This window comes from Anser anser (assembly GCF_964211835.1).
Source record: "Anser anser genome assembly, chromosome: 1".
NCBI lineage: Eukaryota > Metazoa > Chordata > Aves > Anseriformes > Anatidae > Anser > Anser anser.
Window position 1 is genome coordinate 47402527 of NC_139720.1, and position 27115 is coordinate 47429641.

At 38.3% G+C, this 27115-nt stretch overlaps 1 protein-coding gene across 5 annotated transcripts; it reads right to left on the minus strand.

Annotated features, from left to right (window-relative positions):
- Positions 1–397: 397 nt before the first annotated feature.
- On the minus strand, positions 398–25497 carry NEDD1 (NEDD1 gamma-tubulin ring complex targeting factor). Of its 5 annotated transcripts, none has more exons than XM_083845283.1 (15): positions 25255–25497; positions 24389–24532; positions 22714–22808; positions 21110–21226; positions 19931–20071; positions 14511–14740; positions 13335–13536; positions 12219–12402; positions 9237–9368; positions 9008–9055; positions 8329–8552; positions 6024–6180; positions 5576–5732; positions 3442–3508; positions 398–2713 (listed from the first exon to the last, which is right to left on the minus strand). In XM_083845283.1, exons 2-15 carry the CDS (start codon positions 24522–24524, stop codon positions 2609–2611), a joined length of 1995 nt encoding a protein of 664 aa, XP_083701409.1. In that variant the 5' UTR covers positions 24525–24532; positions 25255–25497; the 3' UTR covers positions 398–2608. The 5 variants fall into 5 exon arrangements, with proteins under 5 accessions (XP_083701409.1, XP_083701408.1, XP_083701405.1 ...); XM_083845282.1 differs by having other exon boundaries at positions 6039–6180; positions 25255–25467; XM_083845279.1 differs by having other exon boundaries at positions 25328–25459.
- Between the last annotated feature and the right edge of the window lie 1618 nt (positions 25498–27115).

The following is a 27115-nucleotide window of genomic DNA, read 5'->3' on the forward strand; positions in this document are numbered from 1 at the left end:
AAAAAAAAAAAAGAGATCCATATGTTAAACATTATGATGATGCAGGATCTATCTAAGATCAGCAACTCACCAGTAGTTTAGGTGATGAGATTATTCCTCTACCCTAAACATCTGCTTGAACATTAGTTTTAGCTGTGAACATGATCCCTCTGTCATGACTGTAATAGTTTCCAAGTTGGAAGGAGGAATAGTAGTACATCTGTTCTTTACTCCACGAGGTAATTTGAACACTTTTGTGAAAAGGATTTGATGGTCTAGCTGAAGCCAGAGGCAGCAGAGGTTACAGAAGAATTTTAGGTAGATCTTTACACATTCTTTGGGGCAGGTTTTTGCCTGCTATGAAGTAGCATTATTACAGCATAAGTTTATTATCCCTAATAAGTAGGTTGCCACACTATTTTGTTCAAAAAGGTTAAAAACAAGCTTTATTTTAACATACAAATCTGATTTGTTTACAAGGCAAAACATTCCCCTACAGCGGTAGCATACTGCGTCTCATCACAGCATGTGCGGCCAGTAATCCTGAGATATGAAGGGGAAAAAAAAAAAAAAGGAGAAAGCCATAAAATATTTTTAAAGGCCAAAATGTATCTTTTCAGCCACTGTTGCTATAATTGACTGTGTTTGAGAGCTAAGAAAAACATAATGCAGTTCTGAATCAAGAAAACAAGTTATCTACAAGCCAAATACTCAAGATACTTTTCTAATTCCCTGCTGTCATCCAGGTATACGAACAAGCAAGTGCACTTGGGGAGCAAATGAAGAGATTCAACTGCGCAAGGTTAGTTTCTTAACACTCCAAAACATGTTGAAGAGCTGGAAGATTTTTGATAATTTTAACTACTATTATCTTCATGAACTGTGGTTAATGTCAGTTAAAATTATGTCCTATAATTTTATTAATTCTCTACATTGTGTTAAATTACAAAATAAAACTTACTCTGCTTCCTTTCACCATGAAGTTATGATATAGAAATACTGCTACTGCTTTTCATAAGCTTTTAAAACTGCAGACATTTAAAGTCCTGTCCACAATATTGAAGACTACTTGAACAGCCTCATTTTGATACAAGATTATATTTGTCAATAACATTAAAACGTAACTTAAAATAAAAGGTAAAGACAGTGAAAGGGCATAGATAGTTTCTCAGTTTTACAACATTTAAAAATAAGTTACACTATATATTATGGCTTTCTTATTTCAAGGAAGAGTGCCATCTCAAGTTTAAGCACTTGATGTTTTAACTAGTTAACTCACCACATACTCAGACTTTCCTTGTTTGAGTTTTAATGATTGCAGGAAAGGAAACCACCAAATATCAGTGAGAAGATTAAGATGCCTCCAGAACAATTTTAATATGAAGAAGCATTTGTAGAAGAGATCTTTCAGAGAAATTTATAATTTAAATTAAAACTGAAAAATTTCATTTTAAAATGAAATTAAGTTGAAGTTTTAATTGAATTTAATTTCTCGGCATAAATAAAGAGCAAGACAAATCTCCCATGAACTTCAGCAGTCAAGACTTCATACTGAGCTTCATTTCAAAACATTTACACACAAGTATGATAGCATTATAATACTGAGGTAATGATTTCTTCTCTTCAATACTATTTGTTATGCTAATCGTACAGCTAAGACACTAGTTTCATTTGGTATGCAGTTTTTCTCAAAAAGGCTGCAATAATGCTAAAAAAAAAAGTATCAGGCCAAACAGCAACACAATTGCTCAATATTAAGTTTGGGCCACAATTAATAGAACAGAAGTGGGAGAGGGAAGAGTAGGATGGTGCTTTAACCACAATCTGAAAGGCTGCATTTACTCAATGCTATGTTGTTAATGGCTGAGTGTATGTACTTTTTGAAATCTAAAGTTGCACTCAAACTGGACAAGCTATGACAATATTCAAATGTGTAAATAAAATAGAATTCTATCTTCATAGCTGAAGTTGTAACAAAAAGTGTCATTATGCAGTTGAAGTAGTGTTTGCAACAAGTTCATGGCAGACAAGCACAGATTTCAGAGTTATAAACGTAATAAACAAGGTGATGGACAGTGAATTTGGAAATATTTTCAAACTTAGTTTTTACTCAGGATAGAAGAGTTGCCAGTTGAATAAGATTAACTAAATACTGTAGGCTCCATGTCATGCAGAAGATGAGCTTTCTCTCCCCTTCTCTCCAAGAAAAGTATCTGAAAGGCAAGCTAAAGTGATTGTTTTTGACAGTAGTAAAATAAAGAAGGAAATAGAAAAGTAGGTATTATCAAAAAATCTTATACAAAATGCATCTGTCCTGTTTTGGTTTTGATTATAAAAAGGCACTTCACATATTGCTAGAACTCTGATAATGTAGTTATCCTTTCAGCTTTTCTGTTAGAAGGATGTATTTCAAGATGGTTAGCATGACTATGCAAACATTCTTGATATGGTGTTTATCTGTTACAAGTTATAATTACTTATAGTATCTTACACCATTTATTTTGAAAAGATTCATGTTCAAGATAATAGCAGGTCTTCATACAAGACTTCAGTGATGATGGATGATCTGTCATAAGCAACACACCACATGTAGTGAGTTCACGCTAACATAATTAGTGGTGTGAATCTTTCAGAAGTGAGTCCTCAGTCTTTTGTTTTCCTCTCGTAGTCTCTCAATTTCAGCTACTAAGCTTTCATTTACAGAATATCGTTCAAGTAAGGCATGCATTTCATTCTAGAGAAAAGAAAAAAAGACCCAATAAGCAGCTATAAAGTTGTGGGGTTTTTCTGTGTTGTTTTTGGTTTTCTGTTTTTTTCTTTTTTTTTTCCCCCCTCCAGCTTTATCCTATCCATTTTCATATCTCTTTTGAAAATTAAACAACCGAGATAATATTGTTTTTAAATTTCTGGTAAGAAAAGTAGTATTTTTTTGACATACGCAGTATTTTGATCATTAATACATTAGTGAATATTTAATCAAAGGATATTTTGCACTTCTTCAGGATGAAATATCTACTAATGCAGGTTCCATTAAAATGTTTGGTACCAAGACAAGGTCTTTTTTTTAACGCAGATCAAAAGAACAGTTTCATAAAATGGTGAAGTCAAAGAACACAGAACACAGTGCAGCATGTATGTGATACCCTTAAGTGAAGCTGTCTTAACTTCCTCTACCCCATCCTTACCCCATCTCTTGGTCCTTTCTAAAGGACAACTAAATTTGTTTCCCTTTTGTCATTTTATAACCCCTGAAATATGAAATTCATGATTCCTACCCAACATGTATGTTTACTTCTTCAGCACAAAATAAACAGATTCCAGTTCACATTTTCCCACTCCTTCACATCCCATCTTCCCTTTCTTGTTCTTAATAACCAAAATTGATTTCCAGTTTTGACAGAGTAGTTTACATGCTTTGACATTATTAAAAATGTCAACTGTTCATATACTCTTTATACATACCAACTGCACATGGAACTGTTTGATCATCTCCACTTGCAAATTCACAATATCTCGGTGGCATGCTTCTCTGGGGGAAGAATTGCAAAAGGACAATGCTTAGCTTTACTTAGCAAGCAGAAATTATCTCGTCCTGAGTACCCAAAACTCTATACTTCTTCACCCTCATGACATCATGAAATATCACACTAAAAACTGTTAAACCATGAAACACCAGTTAAAGTCCTAACAAGTCTTACAGAAAATAAGTTTTAAATGTTTTTTTCTACATACAAAACAATTTAGGATTTTTTCTATTTAGAAACATCCCTTTTTGAGCCCAAGTATCCATTTCCTGTTTCTCTCCCTGAAATACCATGAAAACCTATGTTATTTACTTCATAAAACTTAGAGTTTCTTATCTAGGTCTTCTGCCAGCTACAGCTTTACAAGTGCTATAACAAGTATTCTTTGTTAACAGGATACAGCAATTTTGTATATCACACGGAAACTACTGTAAATTAACAAAAATGTTTAGAGTAATGAGAATTAGAAAGCTATTACAAAAATAGTGTGATAGAAGAGAAAAACGCTTATAGTGCAGCAGAAAGAAAGATTTCTATCATATGCTGACCTGAATCAGCCATGCTACCATGAATTACTTATTCTGTTTATTATGGCTGGTCTGTCATTTCCCCCTGAAAAAGGCAGTACTAAGAGCTGTATCACTCACCTGTTCACAATTAACATTCTACCATAACTGCAAATTTGTAACAGCTTTGAGAAAAGACAAAGTCTAGATCTTCACATTCCACCACCCCTGGAACTCTGAAGTATTCACAAACAACCACACACACACACACAACTCAAAATGAATGAAAATAAACAGAGAAGTAGGAATACTAGACAAGTCGGCCCAGATTTATAACAGATGGCAGCCAACAGGCAGTGGTTTGTAAACAGCCCTCTTTATAAAAAGCTGGCGCAAATCCACCTAGTCCAAGAGACCAATCTGACTGTTACCAGAAACACAAGAAGCTGGTTTTTGACAAAGGAATTAACGAAGCCTCATGTTCTAGGGATCTGTGCCCTTTGCAGACTAATCTGCGTTACATTCCTTATGATACTCTCCTAGGCGAGAAGGCAGCCTATTGCACTAATTCTGAGCTACGTGATTATCCATTAGCCAGGCTTCTACTAGACTGAATTTGAGTTCTGCTGCCTTATCCCTCAGAGACTAATTCAAATCTTTCTGCTCTGTCTAGTCCTCAGTTTCAAGGAAAACACAGACCTCAAAAATTGTAAAACTTTTGCTCCTGTCATATTCGGTTGAATTTGGCTAGTAGATTCAAAACCTGAGGGGAGACTGACGAAACATGGAATTCCCAGAACATCAGAGTGAAGTCTGATCTCCGGGCATGCTTAGAACTCCAAATACAAGGAAACATTTTCACAAGGAGGCAGTGAGAAAATAACAGGTTTACCCTTTTGTTAAAGTCCTAGATTTTTTTAGCCCACTGTACTCAGGGGAATCAGAAAAAGACTTTAGAGTAACACTACACCATACTAAATCTGTAACTTCTGCTAATTTGACTTCTCTTTATGAAGTGAATGGAACTTTAGTTAAGTAAGCATCCACAAATACCAGTTATCTGACACCAAGCATCACTGACAGCACAGATGTTATTTTATGCAAAGCTTTACCAACAGAAATATAATGTGTTTTGCCTTATACATGCAAAGCAAACAACAGTCAAAGCCGACACAAGTCAATTGTCGGGATCAAACTTGCCACAGTGGTAACTTTAAGAGAAGAAGTTTCTCTGGGATAAGGGGGGAGGGAAAGAAATCAGCACGAGGTTGCATGAATGCAGTAAGGGCCTCATTATGCACACAAATTTACTGTCTGAAAAGTATTCAAACGCTCACTCTGGAAATATGTTAGCGAAGTCATGCACATAAAAAACCCTCAGAGACATCAATCTAATTAGCCACTAGAGCTGTTCAAAATAAAGTCTCATACCTAGATTTCCAAGATTAAGGTTGTTAACGGTGTCATTTCCTAATGCGAGTAGGAAATAAGCTAAAGCAGATGTTAAAACATCTTACTAAGAAAACATGTCATTGAAAACAAAATGTTCTGCATAAATATCAGTACCTGAAGTCATCCATTGTTTCTTGTATCATATTCTGAATGAAGTTTATTTGGATTGATGTCAGAGGTGCATTTAGTCTGCTACTCCCAATTGTTTCTACTATTTTTTCTGACAATGAGCTAGCAACTCCAGCAGTGACGGGTGATGTTATCTTTGGACCTTTAAAATTAACAATAAATAAAATTTTAAAAAGTCATTACTGTGGAGTACAAGAATGTTTCATCTTGAGGCTTGTTGATGCTTTGTCTCTAATACTACCACGGGGCGGGGGGAGGGAGAAATTTTAGTACAAGTCTTTGTGGGCAAACAGAGATGTTCTACAAGAGCTAACTGGATTTACAAGCAAATCCAGCCTGGTATATTCTGTTTTAACATGTGGTCCATTTTACCAGGTTTTGCATCAGTTCACAGTCAACCACATCTAAAACTGGGCCAAAATGACCAACTTACTCGTTGAGGTAGTACCATTTAATGGTAGATCATAGGCAAGATGGGCCTGAGTATTCTTCACAAGTCGCTCATTTGTTTCAGCAGTCTTTGAAGCAGGGGATGGAGGTGGAGGACTTAAAGTTCCAGATTCTGCACTTGCTGAGTTCAACTTGGAAAGCTGACAATCAAAATCAAAACCACAACCTTACTTATTAATAATTATCTAATTGCACTCAAAAACTAGGTTTTCAGTATTTCTTTCAAATACGTTTGGTTTTAGGAACCTACTGATAAATATATGTTTTCCTCCTCTAGCAAGACTTCTTAAAAACTGATGGCTTAAATACCCCGAAATTGCCTCAAGTGCACATACATAGGAAGGAGTGCAAAAAAAGACTAGGCCTCTTGATTTTCACGTCAAACATCTTATGCTAGATTTATAAATATCATTCCTAGCAAACTCAGACTTCTCAAAGGCAATACAGAAGGAAATACAGAAGGAACCAGGGTCTCAACAGAAGCGTATCAAAAGTATCTCAAAAAGCAAGAACTTTGACAGGGAATAAATAGGGAAAGAAGCAGCTAGAATTGACCTAATAAATGACAAAGAATCATACTGGTGCAACCAGGTTCTTCTTACGAGAGCCAAGTGATAAGATGAGGGGAAATGGCCTCAAATTTCATCAGGTGAGGTTTAGTTCAGATATTTGGAGAAGTTTCTTCACTGAAAGGGTTGTGCGGCATTGGAATAGGCTGCCCAGGGAAGTGTTTGGGTCACTATCTCTGGAGGTCTTTAAAAACGTGTAGATGTAGAACTTAGTGGTGGACTTAGTACTAGGTTAAAGGTTGAACTAGATGATCTCAGAGGTCTTTTCCAGCCTGAATAATTCTATGATTCTTTGAAACCAACTAATGATCATTCTTGATTTTCTAGAACAATCAACATATTCCTCAAGCTAGCCCAGTTTTGTTTCACATGAACCTTTGTAATATGAGCTTATTTAATCATAGAATCATATAATGGTTTGGGTTGGAAGGGACTTTAAAGACCATCTAATTCCAATCCCCCTGCCATGGGCAGGGACACCTCCCACCAGACCAGGTTGCCCAAAGCCCCATCCAGCTTGGCCTTGAACACTTCCAGGGATGGGGCATCCACAGCTTCTCTGGGCAAGCTGTGCCAAAGCCTCACCACCCTCTGAGTGAAGAATTTCTACCTTATACCTAACCTTTTAGTTGAAAGCCATTACTCCTTGTCCTATCACTACACTCCCTGACAAGGAGTCCCTCCCCAGCTTTCCTGTAGGCCCCCTTTAGGTACTGAAAGGCTGCAATGAGCTCTCCCCAGAGCCTGCTCTCTTCTCCAGGCTGAGCAACCCCAACTCCCTCAGCTTGTCCCCATATGAGAGGTGTTCCAGCTCCTTGATCATCTTTGTGATCATCAGACTTGTACTGGACTCGTTCTAATAATTCCATGTCCTTCTTGTGCTGGGGGCCCCAGAGCTGAACACAGCACTTCGAGTGGGGTCTCAACAAGAGCAGAATAGAGGGGGACAATCACCTCCCTTGCCCTGCTGGCCATGCTTATTTTGATGCAGCCCAGGATACGGTTGGCTTTCTGGGCTGCAAGAGCACACTGCCAGCTCATGTTGAGCTCCTCATCAACCAACACCCCCTGGTCCTTCCCAGAGCTGTTTTCAACCCATTCTCCACCCAGCCTGTATTTGTCCTTGGGATTCCCCCTGCCCAGACGCAGACGCACTTGGCCTTGTTGAACCTCATGATGTTTGCACAGGCCCACCTCTCAAGCCTGTCCAGGTCCCTCTGTCCCTCTGGATGGCATCCCTTCCCTCCACAGTGTCAACTGCACCACACAGCTTGGGGTCACTGGCAAATCTGCTGAGGGTGCACTCAATCCCACTGTGCGTGTTGCCAACAAAGATGTTAAGCAGTGCCAATCCCATGACCCCTGAGGAACACCACTCATTACTGATCTCTACTTGGACATTCAGCCATTGACCAACAACTCTGAGTGTGACCATCCAGCCAATTCCTTACCCATCAAGTGGTCCATCCATCAAATCCATGTCTCTCCAACTTAGAGACAAGGATATCATGGGGAACAGTGTCAAGAAGTATGTACCAGTTTTGCACTGCTGAAGACCAACACACTACAGACTGAACAGTTTACAGATTGTGCCAACAGTATGAAGAGAGCTGCAAAATAAGTTTAGCTGGGACACTATTAAGAATTTTTTCCTTCAGGTAGTTCTATTGTCAGATTCTAAAAGAGTACTCATAACAAGTATTAATTAGTAAAGTATACCTGTTTTAAGGATTCTTTAGATTCTTGTTTTCCAAGATTTGTTTTCTTGGGGTCAGTCTCTGGATGTTCTTCTTCTTCCTTAATTGGAGATCCCACAAGTGCATGTAGTGGGCTAGACCGTATCCCTTGTGCATTACTGCCTACAGGGTTTCTTTTGACTGGAAAGGCACTGGTGAGCTGTGGGAGAAAATCCAAACCTGAAAGGTAGGACTGAAAATCCAGACCTAAAATTAAAAGGCAAGGATAAAACACACAGGTTAAAAAAAAAAATACCAAATAAGCCACAATCACACAAAAAATAACAAAAAAATCCCAAACATCCACACAAAACAAATAAAAGTCACCCAAAAACACATCGCAAAAAAACTGAATCCCCAAATCCAACTTATGCTGTCACTCTCCTTATGAAAGTAATAAAACACGAAAAGCCTATATACATCACTCTAAGTTTCCTAAAGGGAAAACAAAATCACTTTAAGACCATACTCTTGGATTTCCTGTTACCACATATTGTCTTAGCTCCTCAGCAAGTTAGACAATTTCCAGATAAGTTCATTTGTTCCAGCATCTGCTTGCATCATTCCTTTGCCTTCAACAGTATGACAAAATTAGCATGGAAGAACTAGCGTAGACTTCCAGTGACTACTGACAAAGAAAAATATACTAAAAGTATGTTTACCATCTCCTTTTCCTGAAGGATCTTCATTTGCTTTACACGCAATAATATCTACAAAATAGCAGAATATAGACAAATTGTTTATTAAATGAATATTGATGTAGTTTTGATATCGTTGCATCCAGTTAATAATTAAAGACAAATTGAAAAACCAAATAGGCACAAACAAACAACAAAATGTAATGCTATGCAGATGAATTATGCTTTACAAATTTCAGTATTAGCAACTTACCATCTCTGACGGGAGAAAACACATCTCCTAAACTATTTCGACCCAAGTCATCAAAATTATTTAAGTCTGCACTTTTCCCATGATCTGTTTCTTTAGATGGAATCACATCCAAGCTGCAGCTACGGGGAAAGCCTTTAAAAGGACAATAACATTGTTAACCATTTACACTTTCCAAAAATAACGTATGTTATTTCTAAATAAACTCATAGCAAGCCTGATGCCTGGTAAGTCCAGCAAGTACTTTAGAACTATCTCATCTACCAACAGATTCTAATTAGAGGGTCAACTTGAACTTGATGAGCTGTCATCACAGGTGAACGTAACTAAAAGTTAAGATATTTATTAATAAAAATACAGCTGGATTTTTTTTTCCTCTTTTTGAAAAGGAAGAAGAAGTTGTAAAACTCGTGCACTCATTTTTAGATAAATTTGCTGCATTAATCACATAGATTTATAAAGTAACAGATGATATAACTAGCAAATACACCGTTTGCTAAGAAGCTGACCGCATTCAGATTAAAAACATTTAAACTGATTCTGGAAGAAAATAAATCTGCTTCAGTCCAGCCATTAAGCATTCGAAGAGAAATTCTAAGAAACCCCTATTTTGAAGTTTACCTAATGTCAGGATATTCTCTGCTTATTTCTAATATTAAGAAATCAGCAGAATTGCAGTTGCAGACAAAAGAGTTTGTCCCTACATCTTCCATACTCCATGCCCAAGACTTATACCTGTCCCAGTCCAGAAGGAAAAAAAAAAAAGTCATCTTTCAGATGCACGGTAGCATGCACAGTTGTCTGCCAAACAGAAGCATATCTTCAAACACAAGCACACACACAGAGTGATTATTCAAACTACAGTTTTTAGATTGGGAATACACAGAGAAGTGAACTGAACTGCTAACAACCACCTAAATAACTTTCAAAGTTTATTATGCTTTGAAAACTGGATCTGGAATATAAGCAAGGTGCTACTCTGCCCGCGCTGAACTCCTTCCTCTAGAAATACCCAAATTTTGCTCATGTAAGCTGAAATGTATGTGAAAAGCAACAGTGCCACTCAATACAGAAATAAGCTTTCTATAAATAAGTCACCTACTAAATAAAGCTTTTGTATGTGTACCTACTTTATTTAAAAAAAAATTAAAACCTATAACCACTGATCTATATGGGTTCAAGTAAAAGTGATCTAAATATAACTTTGTAGATGACTACACTTAATCATGTCCAAGTATTTACATAAACTGGGACTTGAGTCAGGTTTAAAATATCACTTTAATATATTATTATACCATGTTTTCCACTCTGTATGTGCCAGTTGTAAGGCATGCATAGGATTGTGCTTGCTAGTTAAGTAAATTAGTCAGTTCTGAGTCAGACTAAAAATGCAGTATCAACCTGTGCCAGAACCTTCAGAAGGCCTACACAGAAAAAGCACAATGTAAAAACAGGACAAAACATCTTTTGCCTTTTTTTTTTTTTTTTTAACCAATTTACTGTAATCTAAATGCAGGAGTTATCTAAACCACAGGATGACTATTAAATAGAAGTTTATGGGAAGCCAGTTGGAAGTACATACAAACGTCTCATCACATTTTGAATTTATTTATAGTTTTGGACTCTAAAGTATCTGTGACAAAAATCTCCAGTCCATTTACAAGATGTATGAACAGGTGCTTTTTTGACTTAAATATGCTATTAGATGACGTTACTGAATACTCCTTATTTCTCCAAGGCTAAAACCAATCTTCAGGGCCTAGAAAATTTTCCACAGAACAAATGCAGTTTGTGGTCTCTCATCTACTCCCATTTTTAAGTTTAAAGACTGTATCTTCTTTGGTACCGTGGACCCTTTACTTCCAAACTGAACATTCCATTTCACAAAAAATATTTATTTCATAAACCTTTATTTTCTTAAAACATTTACTTATTATGAATGGTCCTACTTAAGGGTTAACAACCATTACATTTTCAAATAAATATAATAAGTCATATGGCTTTTTTTAACTTAAATACAATTTCCACACTATGCAATAATGTTGATTAGCAACACTTGGAGCACATAGGAAGCATCTACTTCACCTCACACTTCATTGCATACCCAAGGGAGGTCATTAATACGTGTCCCTATGGACTGCAGTGGCTTATTGCCTAATTAGTGTTGCTACATGTATTTCTCTTTATTTAAAAAGGGAGGGAAAAGTCATGTTGCTTTAAAATGGCTTGGGGAGTTCAAGAATCAGACTAACAGAGTTACTGATTTGACTGTATTTTCAGAATTCTTGAATTAACAAAAATTTTTACAGCACATTTCATGCAGTGGCAGAATTTTAGAATCATGCTTAGAATTCCTACAAAAAAATTGTTAATTTCAGAAGCATAAATGTGAAGTAAAGTTACACAACTAATCACACTTGCAACTACATTTAACATCTTTCCTACCATGTGACATAATGCCTCATACAAAAAAAAAAAAATACAATGCAGCTCTCAGGTTTTTGGTTTCATTTGTTTTGTCTTTTCCTGTTCATGTGCCTAGGTTGTTGTCAGGTCTGTTACTCCTGTTTATTGATAGAATTCCAAACCATTAGCTCTGATTCCATACAGACATTACTTCAGGAAGTACATTACACACAAAAGGATAATATACAAGAAATTGAAGACAGAGAGCCCCACAACGTTACCACGAAGCTTTTTCTTTAACATTTAAATACGTATACAAAGTCTAAAACTATGGACTTGAAGCAAGAGTTTCTAAAGCTTGTAGTCTGACCAAATTCACTTCCCACAATTTCATAGTCTGTCTCATGTTGCGGGGAGGCAAAAGAAGGTGCAGATGTGCATGCATGCGCATACTTCTTTGAAACAAATGCCTTTCCCTCAGAGTAGTTTTTATGTTGTAATGGTCAAGCCATTACATTTTCCTTACATCTTCAAAATTATGCCAAATAGTAATTTATGGAAGTAGGAAGAAGGCACTACCTGTTTTCTCCTGAAGAAACTCTCCTCCCTTATTCTCATTTGGTGCTGTCAGAGGGGATGAAACTGTTGATGTCTGAGAAGCTAGATTTTTGATGCCAATATTTTGATTTGCTCCAAGATTACTACCAGCTTTGACTTCTATTCTTTTGGATACAGGCTTATTTGAAGAACCCTTAAGGTTAGACTAAAGAAAAAAAATGAGAAATTATTATATTTTTACTTTCAATTGAAAGAATAAGTTCAATTCTCTTTGTTTTGAAACACTAAGTTCAAATTGCAAAGTCTGCCTAGAAGATATGCCTTTACAAATCTTAAAAAAAAAAAAAAACTATATCAATGTAATTTCAAAGAACATGAGAAAATTCTGTATTATTGTATGAATATTGTATGACCCTGCAAGAGAACAGAACTGAAGGTAATGACAGAATGAACTGACACTAGCCAATTTTGAACCTAGGCTTACACAGAGGAAAAATAAGAGGTTACATTGTTAGGGAGTACAAGTTTTAACAGAATAGCCAACCACCAGCAGCAAGTGTGCTGGAAGAACAACAAAGTCTTGGAGCAGTAAAGAATCCACTTCAAAAGGTTTTCTCCCACCTCCACTAGGTATTGGTATGTGGGTTTTTTGGACCAAGTAGAGCCTAATTAGGTCTTGGAAGATCCTCTTAAGCCTTCTATACTGTTTAATCAAATCCTCCACAGATAAAATACCTCAAGATAGGCTGCTGCGCATCTTCACCGTAAGTGAAAGGGCCACTACAAATCTTTCTGCTGCTGCCTGGAAATGAATTTAAGATGCCACAAACTGGTCTCCTGTGGCAACATTCACACCAGGAAGTTTAGGATTAAAGTTTCACTCATTTCTACATTGAAGCTAAGGAGGAAGAAAAAAAAAAAAAAAAAAAAGGAAAACTTCACATAAACACCCCCTCGCTCACTTGAGACTGAGCAGTTAGTAAAGTTTATATCTCTGTGTTCATATGAGTCAGCTTTGCTGGCATCTATAATGCTTGGAAATTTATTAATTTTTCCTCAGATCTTAAACTTACATTTGCTTCTATTAATCTAAATGTTGAGCAATAAAATGGAAAGGTTTTGTAGGAAAGGTTTTACCTTGGAAAAAGTGTTACTGAACTGAAGACGTATGCATTTCACACAGCCTTTGTGAGCAGCAACTGTTTTCACTGGTGATGTCAATTTTCTCAAGTCATACTGGCAGATTTTTCCCCGGGAGCATCCTATAGCCAAAGTAGTACCATCAGGCATGAAGTCCACTGTTGTCAGAGGAAAATCTGCTACTATAGTTGTCAGTAATCTTCAAACAGGAGAAAGAATAGGAGAAAGAAACTTTTAGAAGCTCATCAAGATATTAATTTTTACGGTTAGACTTATCAAAACAAAACAGTTGTAGAAATAGTTTTACTATTTCAGCTACAGGTCAGTAGTTCCGCTTCTCCAGTGCCAAGTAAATTCCAGTAAAATACCTTAAGGAACAGTGGATTAGACATACAAAGTATTGGTGTTTAATAAATTAAAATTGCATCTGCTCCAGAAGATTTCATCAGGACAGGATCAAATTGCCTTCATAAACAGCTGTTCTGACACCTAGATTAGTTGCTGCTGGAAACGATAATTGCAGTGAATATATGACTTATATCCTTTAGTTTCCCAAGCCTATCGCTTCTAGCCCTCCCACAAATCTAGGAAGAATTCAGGTCCTAGCTCGCATCCTTCTACTAAACCCTCCAAACTAGAGCAAGACTCCTGCTTTTATTCAGCTAGAGTAAAAGCAGACTAAAGCACCCCATGCTAAAACCAAAGTCCCATGAAAATACTTGCCATCCCACCCTCTTACTACATAGCCCATCACCTGCTTTTTCATCCAGTACCCTGTCCATATTTAAGGCTCACCATCTCATCAATTTTGTGCACTTTACCACAGCTATGGCTTGTATCTTGAACTAGAAAAGCAGGCAAGCTAAGCTCAGCTTGCTGCAGGTCCTCGCAGGCCATACTGGCCATCACAGAAGCTATACCATCAACAAGAAAGCCAATAAGTGAGCACTTGCAAGCAATCACTTGTGCAGTACCTGAATTAGTTTCCATTTTAAGTCTAAAAAAAGCAAAGAGGACTTTGGAACAGGTTCTCCAGCAGCAATATGCCAACCACTCCAAATTCCCTGAACATGGTCTGAATTAAATATTTAATGTCATAGTTGGGATGTGCTTTTTCGGCTCGTAAAGCCAAGTGAAGCCCCTATAAAATCAAAAGGTCTTTAACATACTCACTTTTTACTTGAAGTATCATAGAGAATAATTCTTTTATCCAAACCTACAGTTACAAGCAGCAACTCATTGACCGGAGAAAAGCAGATTTCTGAAGCTGGTGCTTTATGAGTATTTTCAAAATTATGATACGGGTTCTGACTATTTACATCCCACAGAGTTACATTTCCACTGTCAGAAACACTGCCCAACAAGGATTTCTTAAAGGATGAGTATTTCAAGTGTCGAATAGGCTGTAAATAAACAAACAGACTCAAATAAGTTTTAACACCACTATTAGACAAAATTAAATATTTTATACACACACTACGAATACAGATGTTAAGTTAAACTATTTTAGAAAGGCTGGCCACTCTACACACACGCACAAAGTTCACTTTACATTTCAATGCAATTTTTACTGCCTGACTCTGAAGGTCCTGCAGAAGAAGAGACTTTACCCTGTGAGCTAGGGTAACAGAACAGGGTAACACATCTGACTTAATCACATGCAGCCTTGCTACCACAGGACTACATAATATAGGAACTGAAACTGCATTTCAGAAGCAGGTAAATATTTGTTTTCCACCATATTCCTTCAGAGGATGCCTCAGAACCTCATTGCTCTAATACTAAATTACAATACTCAATCTCCAGATTAGTTTTATTTATGGCCTATTTGCACTAATTCACTCCTGTGACAGTAATACCCTTACACTTAAAATTGTTTCCTTAACTCCCCAGTCACCATCACAGCCTCCTTGGAAGGAGGCCTATTTCAATCTCTCTTGAACATGGACAATCAAAGTCTTGTATGATTGTCAAAATATTTTGCTACTGCCTTTAAAAATGTGGTAAAAACTTTCCCTCTGTACTGTAAATACTCTTCACGATATATCCTAGATGGCTTTTTTTTTTTTTTTGTGATACAATCTGTTTTGGTTGCTCATTGCCATTTTATGATGAAGAAGCCCAAGCCCTTCCTCCCTTTGGGAACTTTCAGATCACGGTGTAATGCCAAAAGCCTGTGTTTGTGACCTAAGTCTGGTACCTTGCTTTCTGTACTGGCGTACTGTTCCCATGTCTATTATTGAATCCTTTTTGGAGTTTGTTGCAATCCTCTCTCTTACAGGCAATACCTTCCAACTTTGTCTCATCATAGTTCTACATCTCACGTTATAACCATTACTGAAAGCATTTAACAAGGTTAGCTACTGGTAACCAAATCAAATGTTGTTCTTTCAATATTACTTACTGGTTTCTTCCCCGACAAAACTTCTGACCCATCCTTAGTTCTTCTTTTAACCTCCATCCTCTCTAGTATTTTCTCACAAGGCACTGACTCAAGCGCTTCACTGAAGCCCAGACACATATTTTGTCTGAAAATGTTCTAAAAAACCCCTAGTATACTGTTCTGGCATAATCCACGCCACAACGTACAGTACTAGACTTTATCCTCTTTAACTTCATTTTACTGGAGTTATTTCTTGGCTCATTTGCCTCAAACGTAGTTTCTAGCACTTGTATTGCATGTCTCACTGGAAGCCCAGTTGCTCCACAGAGAAGCGGTACCCTCAACTGCATATTCAAATAAAACAGAAGATGACTGTATACAGTTAATATGGACCACCACCTGGCATGGTGGTGACATTTTTATCGGCATATTTCAGTTTATCTCCACAGAGTAAAAGAAATATGAACAGATTCAGGAATAACACCTTCAATTACATACATGATCTATGTGGGAAACATTCCCGTCCCTCACAGCCCTCCAGTTTATTCACCCTTCCTTACTGCCCTAGCATCTGCTCACATTCCATTTTCTCCTTCTTCTGCCCTCCCACCCACCAGTATTACTCTCAGCCCTCCTCAAATGTGCCTCATTATCCTTTCAAGTCTCCCATCTTCTTTTCTCATTTTTCCTTCTCATCTCATAGGCCCAAGGAGAATCAATTCTCTTTTCTTTCATACACGGGCCTTCCCCATACAAGCTCTGCTCCACACTTCTCACTGAAGTCACAGCATTTCTTCAGAGCAGCTTCAGTTTAACTTTAGTTTGTTGATGAAGGACGTGTGAGGTGTGGGGAGAGCTCCGATTCACTCCTCACTGCCACTGAATCAGATGAGCAAACTTCTCTTGCAACAATGCGATTGCTAGATCAGACTTGAGGAACAGAGAGGATTAAATTTGTGCGCATTTTTATGTGACAGGGATATTTAAGATACTTGCTTTATTTTAAGTCAGCGTAGCTGAAACTCAAACACACTTAAGTACATCTCCAAATAGAAATGGGTGTCCATTTTCTAAATTAGGAACAAAAATAATTTCAAGCTTATTTAGAATGCAGCAATTATTTGTGAAGAGCCATGTTTTGAAACTAATCTGTGAAAACTACAAGAAAAGGAGCAAATATGAAGAAAGTTTCCCCACATATCTGTAAGTACAGCTCCTGGTGATTTCTGGGAATTCTGCACACACAAAACTTGCAAAAACATTTTTAGCACAAGGTATTGAACTGGCAAAGAAAACATGACACCCTCTTCAGAACATTTTACTGGTCAATGTAGCACAACAAACCACGTGCGTCTTTGTGCCTTGGCTATGACTGAAGTAGATTTCTGTAGAAAGTAAAAAGTACATTTGATCTTTAAGCTTCATAGTAAAGCAGCCAAACTAGGAACAGTGCACTTCAGAAAAATGGTTAGCCCATTGCTGAGAAGGACTGATTGCACTCAGGGCTTTCCCCTGTTGGAAAACAAATGAATAGCCCAAAACTAAACCAAAAGTAGTCTAGTAGTGTTATCAACTGTCTCATTTAAAGATAATATAGATTCTTTATCTCCTTTACCATAGTGAGCCTTCTAAGAGAGAAAGCAGACGTAAACCCAACTGATAGCTTTAAAAGCTGAAGACTATTTCACTATATGGGGTGACCAGAACTCATCACACATCTTTACAAATCAGCCAGCTGTTCAAACAACTAAAATAAATCCTGTTGCTAGGAGAACAGCACCAGGCAGTGAAGACTTGAACAATCATTATGTTTCAAAACAAACTTCAATTCAACCTCACAACAGCAAGCAGATAAGAATCTGGTAGTCTTAATGAATACCAACAGCAAAGACAAATTATGGGATCGGCAAACAGCTCCCTGCAAGGACTCGACTCTAATAAAGCACAAAGATGTTTCTAAATCAAAATCGATTAATAGAATGTAGGCCAATACTCGTATGAAAAGAAAATTGTTTAAAGTCACAGAAAGCACTGCAACCTTGGGCTATTCGACTACTTGTAGAGTCTATACAATTACAGAAATTAACTGGCAAGGAAACTACATTCCATCATGTGGAATCAGAGACAAGCTAGATTTTATAAGGTTAGCTTGACCTCACATTCCCCGATTGTAGAAAAGTTACTAAGGAGTGGTGACCCTCACTAAGCCAGACAGCCAGTGCCAAGATCAAGCAGAACAATACACCGTGTATCTATTCAAGCTTACTCTTAGAAAACTGGGCCCCTAAACTATAAATCAAGTAAAGGCTTGTTCAATTTCTTTTACAGAATTACACAAGTCTTCATATATTTGCTTCATTGCACAATTAATCCAGCAATTCTCTACAAGTACCAATTAACCCCCCCCCCCCCCAACAAAAATAAAGCTATTTTTGCACAAAAGAACAAAGATCAGTCTTAGAACATAAGTTAGGCTGATAAACTGGGGCATCCAAGTAGTCATCACGTTAAAATGGAATTGAGTTCTAATTTTGTAAATTAAGACTGCAAATAACTGCACCCCTTTAGAAAGTGTTAGAGGCCCCTTTAGAAAGTGAATAGTAGCTCTGCACTTGCAATTACTTTGATTTAACACTTCAAAGATCTTTAGCCATCTTAAAGGTCACTCAGCTTTGCAGTAGGCCTCTTGATTTCATCTGCCAAAACAGCTATTCACTGCATCACTTATTCCTAATCACTTTTTGGTGGAAAGAGTTGAATATATCAAACAGGTTGATGGAAATCGTCTTCACAGGAATTTTCTTTTTAATTTTCCAACTAACTAGCAGAAGAGTCCCCCCTCTGGATATTCACCCCAACCTTTTAATCCATCCATGGATATTCCTGTAGCTCATCTCACATCCATGTTTTTCACAACATCATAACAATCAAATCAGAAAAATGGACTGACTATATAGACACATTTTTAAGATCAAACCAAGCATGAAGTACAATTTTGCTTCAATATAAGTATGAGACTATGGTGATGGATCAAAGATACTGCAGCACCTGAAAGCAGAGACAGTTTGAATTTAATGGTTTTTTTCCAACAGAAACACCACAATCCCTGTGATGCTATAAAGTCATAAGACATTCTTCATCAAGCTATATTGGTCATGCTATACAGCAGAAAAATTTAACTTCCCACTCCATCGTCAATCTAGGACTGACAAGGCTGTTGCAGTAACAGAAAACTATGGCGTAACTTCAGCATTCCCTGCAATGCTAAAGGTCAGCTTTAGTACCAAGGCAATGATTCTCCATCCCCTAGGCAGCTCCTACTTCTATGAAAATGACTCAAAAAATTAAAAAAGTGCCCAGAGCACAAACTCTACTTTTCCTAAGACAACATTCACACTGGGACTTCCAGTGGGACAATACATCTCCTTTACTACTGCAGAAGCCCTTATATCAAGGGAATTCCCCTAACGATACCTACTAATTCTGCAATATTTTCTGAGTCTGCAAAAAGGACTTGGATTTGAAACCCCTACCAAAGCCCTTAAGTAGTACATCTGTTTGTGTTTCTCTTTTGAGCATTTTCCTTCACACTAGTTATCCAAAACTCTTACCTAAATACCTAAGTAGGTTATATAAAAGTCTCATTGCTTTTACTCTTTGAGCAGCTGTACAATTTTAATCTCTAAATTAAATAAATTTATTATTTCTAAACATAGGCTGAGATTCTCCCCTACTGTACAGATAGTTCTGCTCAGTTGTAAATCTGATTAACCTGGATAAATCAGAACCCAGGCTACATAGTCTTTGCTGTTTGCAACAACGAACTAACGCACTGAAATCCTGCTTTGGTTTGTAAAGCTGACTATTTTTTGTTCAGGGCTCAGATGCACAGAAGTTTGTTCTTGAGGCAGCAGAGCCTACAAAATAAAGTTTGCTGTAAACTGTATAGAAGTAAAGGTACATCATACAATTGTATTTCCATGTTATCTATTATTTAAGACTAGAATACACACAGATGTCTGCTCTTTAGACACTTTAGGGCACTTTTAAAAAAAGTTAAAAGGAAATAGATAACTGAAGTTGAAAAAAACCACACACATTCTGGCAAATTAATTCAAAAACAGAAGGCTCCTGATACATACTTTCAATTTCTAAACACTAAACGTGAATTAAAGCTTCCTACTCAAAAGTAAGTTAATACAGAGCCTACCTGACGGCTGCCATAACCAAAGGGAGTACTTGATAAATTGGTGGTAACACTGTGTAGAATAATTTCACCACTCAAAGACCCAGAAGCAATGTAACAGTCATTCCAATTATATGTAACACATGTAACTTCATCTTTATGATCCTGTGGAGGAGGGTTGGAGAGAAAGGGTTAAAGACATACAGGAAAACCATATCCATCCTATTCATGCTTTTGGAATTGATGGCTTTTTTCCTGACCATCTGTAACATTAAAAAATATATAAATATTTAAGAGTTACTGCAGAATATCCCAGAAAACAGTAGCAGAACGTACTGAAGATCAACCATGATATCTTAACCACTGTTTGGAAGTTTTCAGAAGCCTGCTTTAATAAATTAGCAAAGATAATACTGTAATTACATACAGTATTTCAATTAGACAACCAGAGAACTACCACAGGCTTCAATGTTATTTTAAAAGTACGGTCTTTCAGAAACCAGAGATGATTTTAAGAGACTTTCTGTTAATCTGAGGTACTAGTGCCAACTTTCCCCTTCTGTTACCTGTAGTATTAACACACAAACTTAACCTGATAGCTTTTCATTATAGTCTTTTGCAATGAGGATACTGTGTTTACTGAAAATGCAGGGGAAGACAAAAAAGCATTTCTAGACCAAAAAGTATAAAAAGATATATAAAGTATTATATTAGCTACTCAGTAATTTTGTTTGAAACCATAACTTGAAGAATCAGACCTATGCTGTAGCATCTTTCTTCAAGAGATATCCTAAAAAGGATAAAATTCTTATTTAAGAACTCACACATAACGTTAGTTCTACTAAAAAAGCATCTTCTTGGTTGAAATATCAGAAACAGCAATTATCTGAAATACAGCCTTGGAAAAATGCCAGAGAATATCAAAACAAACTCTCAAAATACAAAACCTGTTCTGAAAATTTAAACATTCATTATTACAGACTTGTAGTCCTGGAGTCATCAAGTTTAGCATGATTATTAAATTCAATTTGCTATTCACAGTCCATGAAGAACACAAAGTTAAGTGAGACACACAAGTGTGCCAGCTCCTACCTGTGAACTTGATCCTATAGATATCTGACTTAGAGAAAGTGTGTTATTATTACAATTGGCAACAGAATCTGGAAGTCAAGAAAGGTACAGGTCTTCCCCTGCCACGCTTACCTTAAGGCTACGGTGAACCCTTCTGGATTTGAGATCCCAGATATTAACAGTGTTATCGAGGCCTCCACTTGCAATATACAGAGAACTAGAATTTAAGCTCACACACGTCTGTTTTGCCTGATAAGAAAGAAAAATAAAAATCAGAAGGTATGTTAAAGACAATTAAGAGATTCATTCAAGGGTACCTAAAAGCACACTGATAGTGTTTTCACCTTCATTAGTACAAATAGTCCCACGGACTGATGAATCTATTGGTACACTAGTCATTTCTCAAGAAGACACATTTAATATCCAGTTCAATCTGGACATACATTTAATATACTTTAATGTTTAAATATACTAATTAATAAACTCTCAAATGCTCATATCTTCCTATCCCAATTTTACATTCATTGAGCATCCTTTTCCTCAGTATGCATTGTCCCTTTAAATTTTAGCTCTCTCAAGTGCAATCATTGACTTCTATTTGGGAACAAACTTTTAAGAAGAAAACGCCACGTTTAGGAAAAAAATCCTTAGAAGAATACTAAAAAGTTGTCTAAGTCACGTACTTCACATTCCCTAAACATTACAAAGAATATTAAAGCAGCAAACCTCATAATTCCACAAAGTGCTTCTTTTTAAAATAATCACTGAAGTACCAGCTTTTGAAAAAAAATGTCAATCTTAATGATAGACCTACACTGAGGACAAATTATTCAGTTCCATCACGTTGAAAATTCACTTTTAAGTTCCTGAGATTTGAAGTAAGAGAAAAAACAAGTCCATCTAATTATTGACATGGTAAAATTGGGAACGATTGCATTAGGTTTACATCAGATTTGGTAGAATCTCTGTGACAAACTCTCCACCTCTGGAAGTGTTTACTTCTGCAAACCTCGAAGCCCAGTTTGAACACCTTTTCAGAACATTTCCAGACAAAATTAGCATTAAGATAGCTATCCAGGGAGAATAATTAGACCTGTTTGGAACACGAACAAGTTATTCAAATAGCCACATCAAGAAACTCTTCTAAAACTATGTCCAGCTTTCTCAAGAGTTTATAGTGCCACATTTCAGTTCAACAGGAAAAAAAAATGCCTAGAACTGAAGTTCGCCTATTTCACAGAACTATTTCCAGAACCAAAGGCACATTTATTCTAAGAACAACCTTTATATATACTCATGTTTTTCAACATACAATTCACAGACATGCATAATGCTGACAAATCAAGTCTGAAAATGAAGATCAAACTTTCGGCTCTGTACTGCTGACCACTTTTATTGGATCAAGGTTGAACCCCTGAGTGCCTGGTGCTGTCACACGGGGGTTCAACAGGCAAATTCCCTTAGCAGAAAGCCACCAGTATCAGATGCTGATGTATACATACTGTATGCATTAGTATTTTTTCACTGGTACAACTATTTTAGAAGCACTGTCTTCCCCCACTCCTTACGTGCATTATAAATATATACAAGGACACGGTTTTCATATGTCAGAACCTTTAACTATACAGAAATAAAATTGATACCCAACATGCAGAAGAGATAAGATACAAACAGTACACAAGATGGAGTATGGCAAAAAATATAAAAAAAAAAAGAACACTATTAGTCATACTTACTCCTTCAGCTATTTCAAAAAGTGGAACAGGTTTACTTTTACAGCTTGAAACAATTATTTTATCACCAACAGCAGAAGCAGTGACCAGGAAGCTATCTTAGTCACAAGTTATGGACCATAGCTGTATTGTACTTGTGATTAATACAAGCATCAGTAAGTTTCCCTCAATGAACAGAAAACATGTTGGTTAAACAGTCCACAGTACTGTACCTTGAAGGGACCTAGAAATAGAAACATAAGCTATTTTACAAGCTTTCCTTAAGAAGCTCTTGCAGCAAACAGAGCCCTTACTTTCCAGTACAAGGCAGTGCAATTTCTTTCCGAGGAGAAATATCTCCAGTTTATGGAGGGAGGAAAAGGGAGGAAACGGACTATGCAAGTTAGTATTTGCTGTTTCTTTCATCAGTTCAAGACATTTTAGCTTATGCAGAGCCAAACTCAACACTTTACACCAAAAAGTGGGTTAGGCACTCCAAAGTATATAAAGTAAGATACTTTGTTGTTTTAGTTTGGAGGGCAGAAGTAATGAGGGAACTCCGAAGAACAAAGCATGACAATGCAGGCCGTCTATAGCTCAAGTTTACTAATAACAGATGTGTGTATATATTTATATATGTCATGTATATATACACATACATGTGTATACACACATACACGTATACATTAAAAAAAAAAATAAGACCCTGTCATTCTCTTCCTTGCTATGCTTCAGTTTCTTTGCAAGTATAAAAAAAATAACTAAAAAAACATTAATTTGTCCTCTGATTGTTTTATCGGTTTTCCTGACATATCCACATATTCTCAGACTTAAAGGACAGATGAATTCAGAGCTTTCAGGACATCATGTTTATATGCCAACACACTGTCCTTCTTTCACATCAAGATGAGACATTGCTGCCCTTTCCTGTGACAGGCATACAGCTGTTTGCTCAATAATGCACTACTTTCAATAAATTTCTCCCACACTCACATCCCAGCTGGCTCTTCATATCATCATCCTATTCTAGGCCTCCAAGACAGGTGTAAGGTCTACATGGGACAGTTAGATTTTCATGTGTAAACCATAATGATCCAATACATTCGTGTTTCCTCTGTAAATGCTACAAACAGCACGCAGAAAACCACTGCCTACAGAGCAAGAGGTAAGAATACTTTAGCAATGACTACTTCTACTATTAGAATCAATGGGAAGCTGTTCAAAAAGAAGAAAAAAAACCAAAGCCAAACAAACAAAAGCCCTCTCAATCTATTACAATTACAACATTACATTTTTCCTCTCTACACTGTGCATAGAATTTTACTAAATCAGCAATTGGATGGGGTTTTTCATCCTTGTCAGTAAATTAAGCACAGCCTTGAAAGTGAAAATTGTAATCAACTGCTAAAGAAACAATAAGTTTTACAGTTGGTAGGCAATTTGAGCGTAACATAATCATTAAAAATGTGTTAACCCCCTAAAGGAAGAAAAACTTCTTCAGAAGCATTTACCAGCATGAGTTTATTTTGTAAATCACTTCAACACAGAGAACCACAAAATTTTCTTCACAGGATATACCAATCTTTTTATACAAGAGTTCACATCAGGGCTGTCATTTACAGATACTTTAACAAAAAAAAAAAAGCAGCGTAATTTTGCAGAACACCCACTGAGCTATGGCTGAAACGGTAAAGGATACTATTGCTGGCCCAACAGAGTGAGCTGACTAGATGCGGGGATGTATGCGGGTTGAACTGGTCCACCACAGTTAGAGACGAGGAATCCCATATTTTAACATCGTCTCCGGCTGAAGCAAAACGTACGCCTTCTTGCATGGCTGCACCTATTTTTGGAAAAATTAGTCAGTTAATGAAAACATGTATAAGTAAAGACATAAAACAGGTCACTACAAGTCAAGAAGAATCTCGTATATATCATTTAGTGCTGCTTTCTTGGTAACAAAGATATTTACTTGGAGAGTTACACTGTTAGCACCATTCAACTGAATATACTGATGGAAGCAGCAGATGCCCCACGTTTTGTTACTGAAACTGCTGCAGGGAGCACCTTTTCCTTTTCACAAAAGAAACGCCAGCTTCTCAGGGCTACGAATACAGACAGAATCCGCGCAGATCAGCAGAGTGCCCGCTAGCCTGCAACCTGAGCCTCCGCTAGAGACGAAGACGCCCACCGCGAGCACCTGGCGGCCCCGCGTCCCGCCAGCAGATGGGGGTAGATCAGCTGGAATCGGCCCGCGAGGGGCCGGGCAGCACTCCCCTCGCCCCCCCACGGGAGACGGCCGAGAGCGCTTTAACCCAGAGCCCGGGCAGCGGGGCAGCGGCCAGGGCCAGCCCCTCCTCAGCGCCGCCGCTGCCGAGCCCGGCCCGTGAAGCGGCCCCTCCGCGCGCCCCGCGCCTGCCCAGCCGTTACCCCGAGCCTTCCCGGGGCGCGCAGCCGGGGGGAGCCGCCGGGAGGCCGCCGCCCCGCAGCCGCTCCCCTCACAGGTCCCGCTCCCGGTCCCGGTCCCGCTCAGCCCCAGCCCCGCAGAGCCCCGGCCCCGCGCACCTGGCCCCGGGCCCTCCCCGCCCAGCGCCTGCCCGGGGATCGGGCCCGGCCCGCCCCGCGATTGGCCGAGGACCTCCTGCTGCCAGTTCCCTACGGGGTCCGGCGCTCGCTGCCGGCCAATCAGCGGCGCGCCGCGCGCGCGATCTCCCCGGCGGGGCCCCGACTTTCCGCGCCGCGGCCAACTTCGCGGCCCGTCCCAACGGCCCCCGCGGCGCCTACGGTGGCCCGGATGGGGCAAGGGGCTGAGGGGCGGGGCGGCGGCGTCCTGGTGCCGCCGCTGCTGGGGCTGCGGGCGGGGGTTTGGAGAAGAAGTATAAGCTTTGAGTAAACCATATACTATAGTATATATATACTATACTATAGAGTAAACTATACTATAAGTATAAGCTTTGAATAAACGATATACTATAGTATATATATACTATAAACTGTGTACTATAAGAAGTATAAGCTTTGAGTAAATGATATACTATAGTATATATATACTATACTACAAACTGTGTACTATAAGAAGTATAAGCTATGAGTAAACGATATACTATAGTATATATATACTATACTACAAACTGTACTGTAAGAAGTATAAGCTTTGAGTAAACGATATACTATAGTATATATATACTATACTACAAACTGTGTACTATGAGAAGCATAAGCTTTGAGTAAAGTAGAGAGTTAGCAAAAGGTTGAGTAAGGGTTAGTAAAGGTTGAGTAAAGTAGAGAATGAGTTAGCAAAAGGTTGCCGTTAAAGGACTGTTAGTCATGAAAGCTGGCAGGACTGAGTGGTTCTGTGGAGACGGGGTTTCAGATGGATCCTTACTTTGTACGTGGTGCTCGGGATTGGTAGAGCAGAAACGCCCCGTTCATTTTCCTTTGGTGACAGAGCTGTGATTCACCAAGCTCTCCTCACTTCCAGTCTGCGTAAATGAACTCGGGATCAGTGGAGAAAACATGTCACTGTTAAACAAAATACCCCTATTACTTCTCTACAGCAATTATATCGTTATTGCATCTATTTGTCCTCATTAACCAATAGTGAATCATAGTTTATATCATCTGTCCTCTGCTCAAATATCTGAATGTTAGGGATCTATAGCATTTCTGTGTGGCTTCTACGCCCACCCTCCTATATTGTCTTAATTTGTTTTTAAGCCAACCGTGTTTCAGTTCTAAAGGCATTACTCGTTATTCTCTTCTGTGTATCTCCAGTACTTGGAAGTGATGAGCTGCAGAGAGGGGGATAAGACCAACTGCTGCGAAGCTGGGGAAAAAACAACCTGGATTTCTTCACGGATATCGTTCTTTAAAGCAGTTTTGAAATAGTTGGTATTGTTCCACTTGGTAGTGGAAGGATGTTAGGATAGTGTACGTTGTATGATAATAAAATGTATACGTTAATTCCACAGGATAAACAGAATCTTTGAGGTTTAACAAGAGCAAGTGTAGAGTCGTACACCTGGGAAGGAACAACCGCACGTATCAGTACAGGCTGGGGGATGACCTGCTGGAGAGGAGCTCTGAGGAGAAGGACCTGGGGGACCTGGTGGACGACAGGTTGGCCATGAGCCAGCAGTGTGCCCTGGTGGCCAAGAAGGCCGATGGCATCCTGGGGTGCATTAAAAGGAGTGTGGCCAGCAGGTCAAGAGAGGTGATCCTCCCCCTCTACTCTGCCCTGGTCAGGCCTCACCGGGAGTACTGTGTCCAGTTCTGGGCTCCCCAGTACAAAAAAGACAAGGATCTTCTGGAAAGAGTCCAGCAGAGGGCCACAAAGATGATACAGGGCCTGGAGCATCTTCCCTATGAAGAAAGGCTGAGAGACCTGGGTCTGTTCAGCCTGGAGAAGAGAAGACTGAGAGGGGAT

What these genes read in the sequence shown, in the direction of transcription:
- NEDD1 (XM_083845283.1), bottom strand. Translation starts at nt 24,524, where the DNA reads ATGCAAGAAGGCGTACGTTTTGCTTCAGCCGGAGACGATGTTAAAATA. An exon ending in GAAACAATGGATGACTTCAG is followed by an intron (nt 3,509 to 5,575) that starts GTACTGATATTT and finishes TTCTTCCCCCAG; the next exon opens with AGAAGCATGCCACCGAGATA. An exon ending in AACAGTTCCATGTGCAGTTG is followed by an intron (nt 2,714 to 3,441) that starts GTATGTATAAAG and finishes TCTTTTCTCTAG; the next exon opens with AATGAAATGCATGCCTTACT.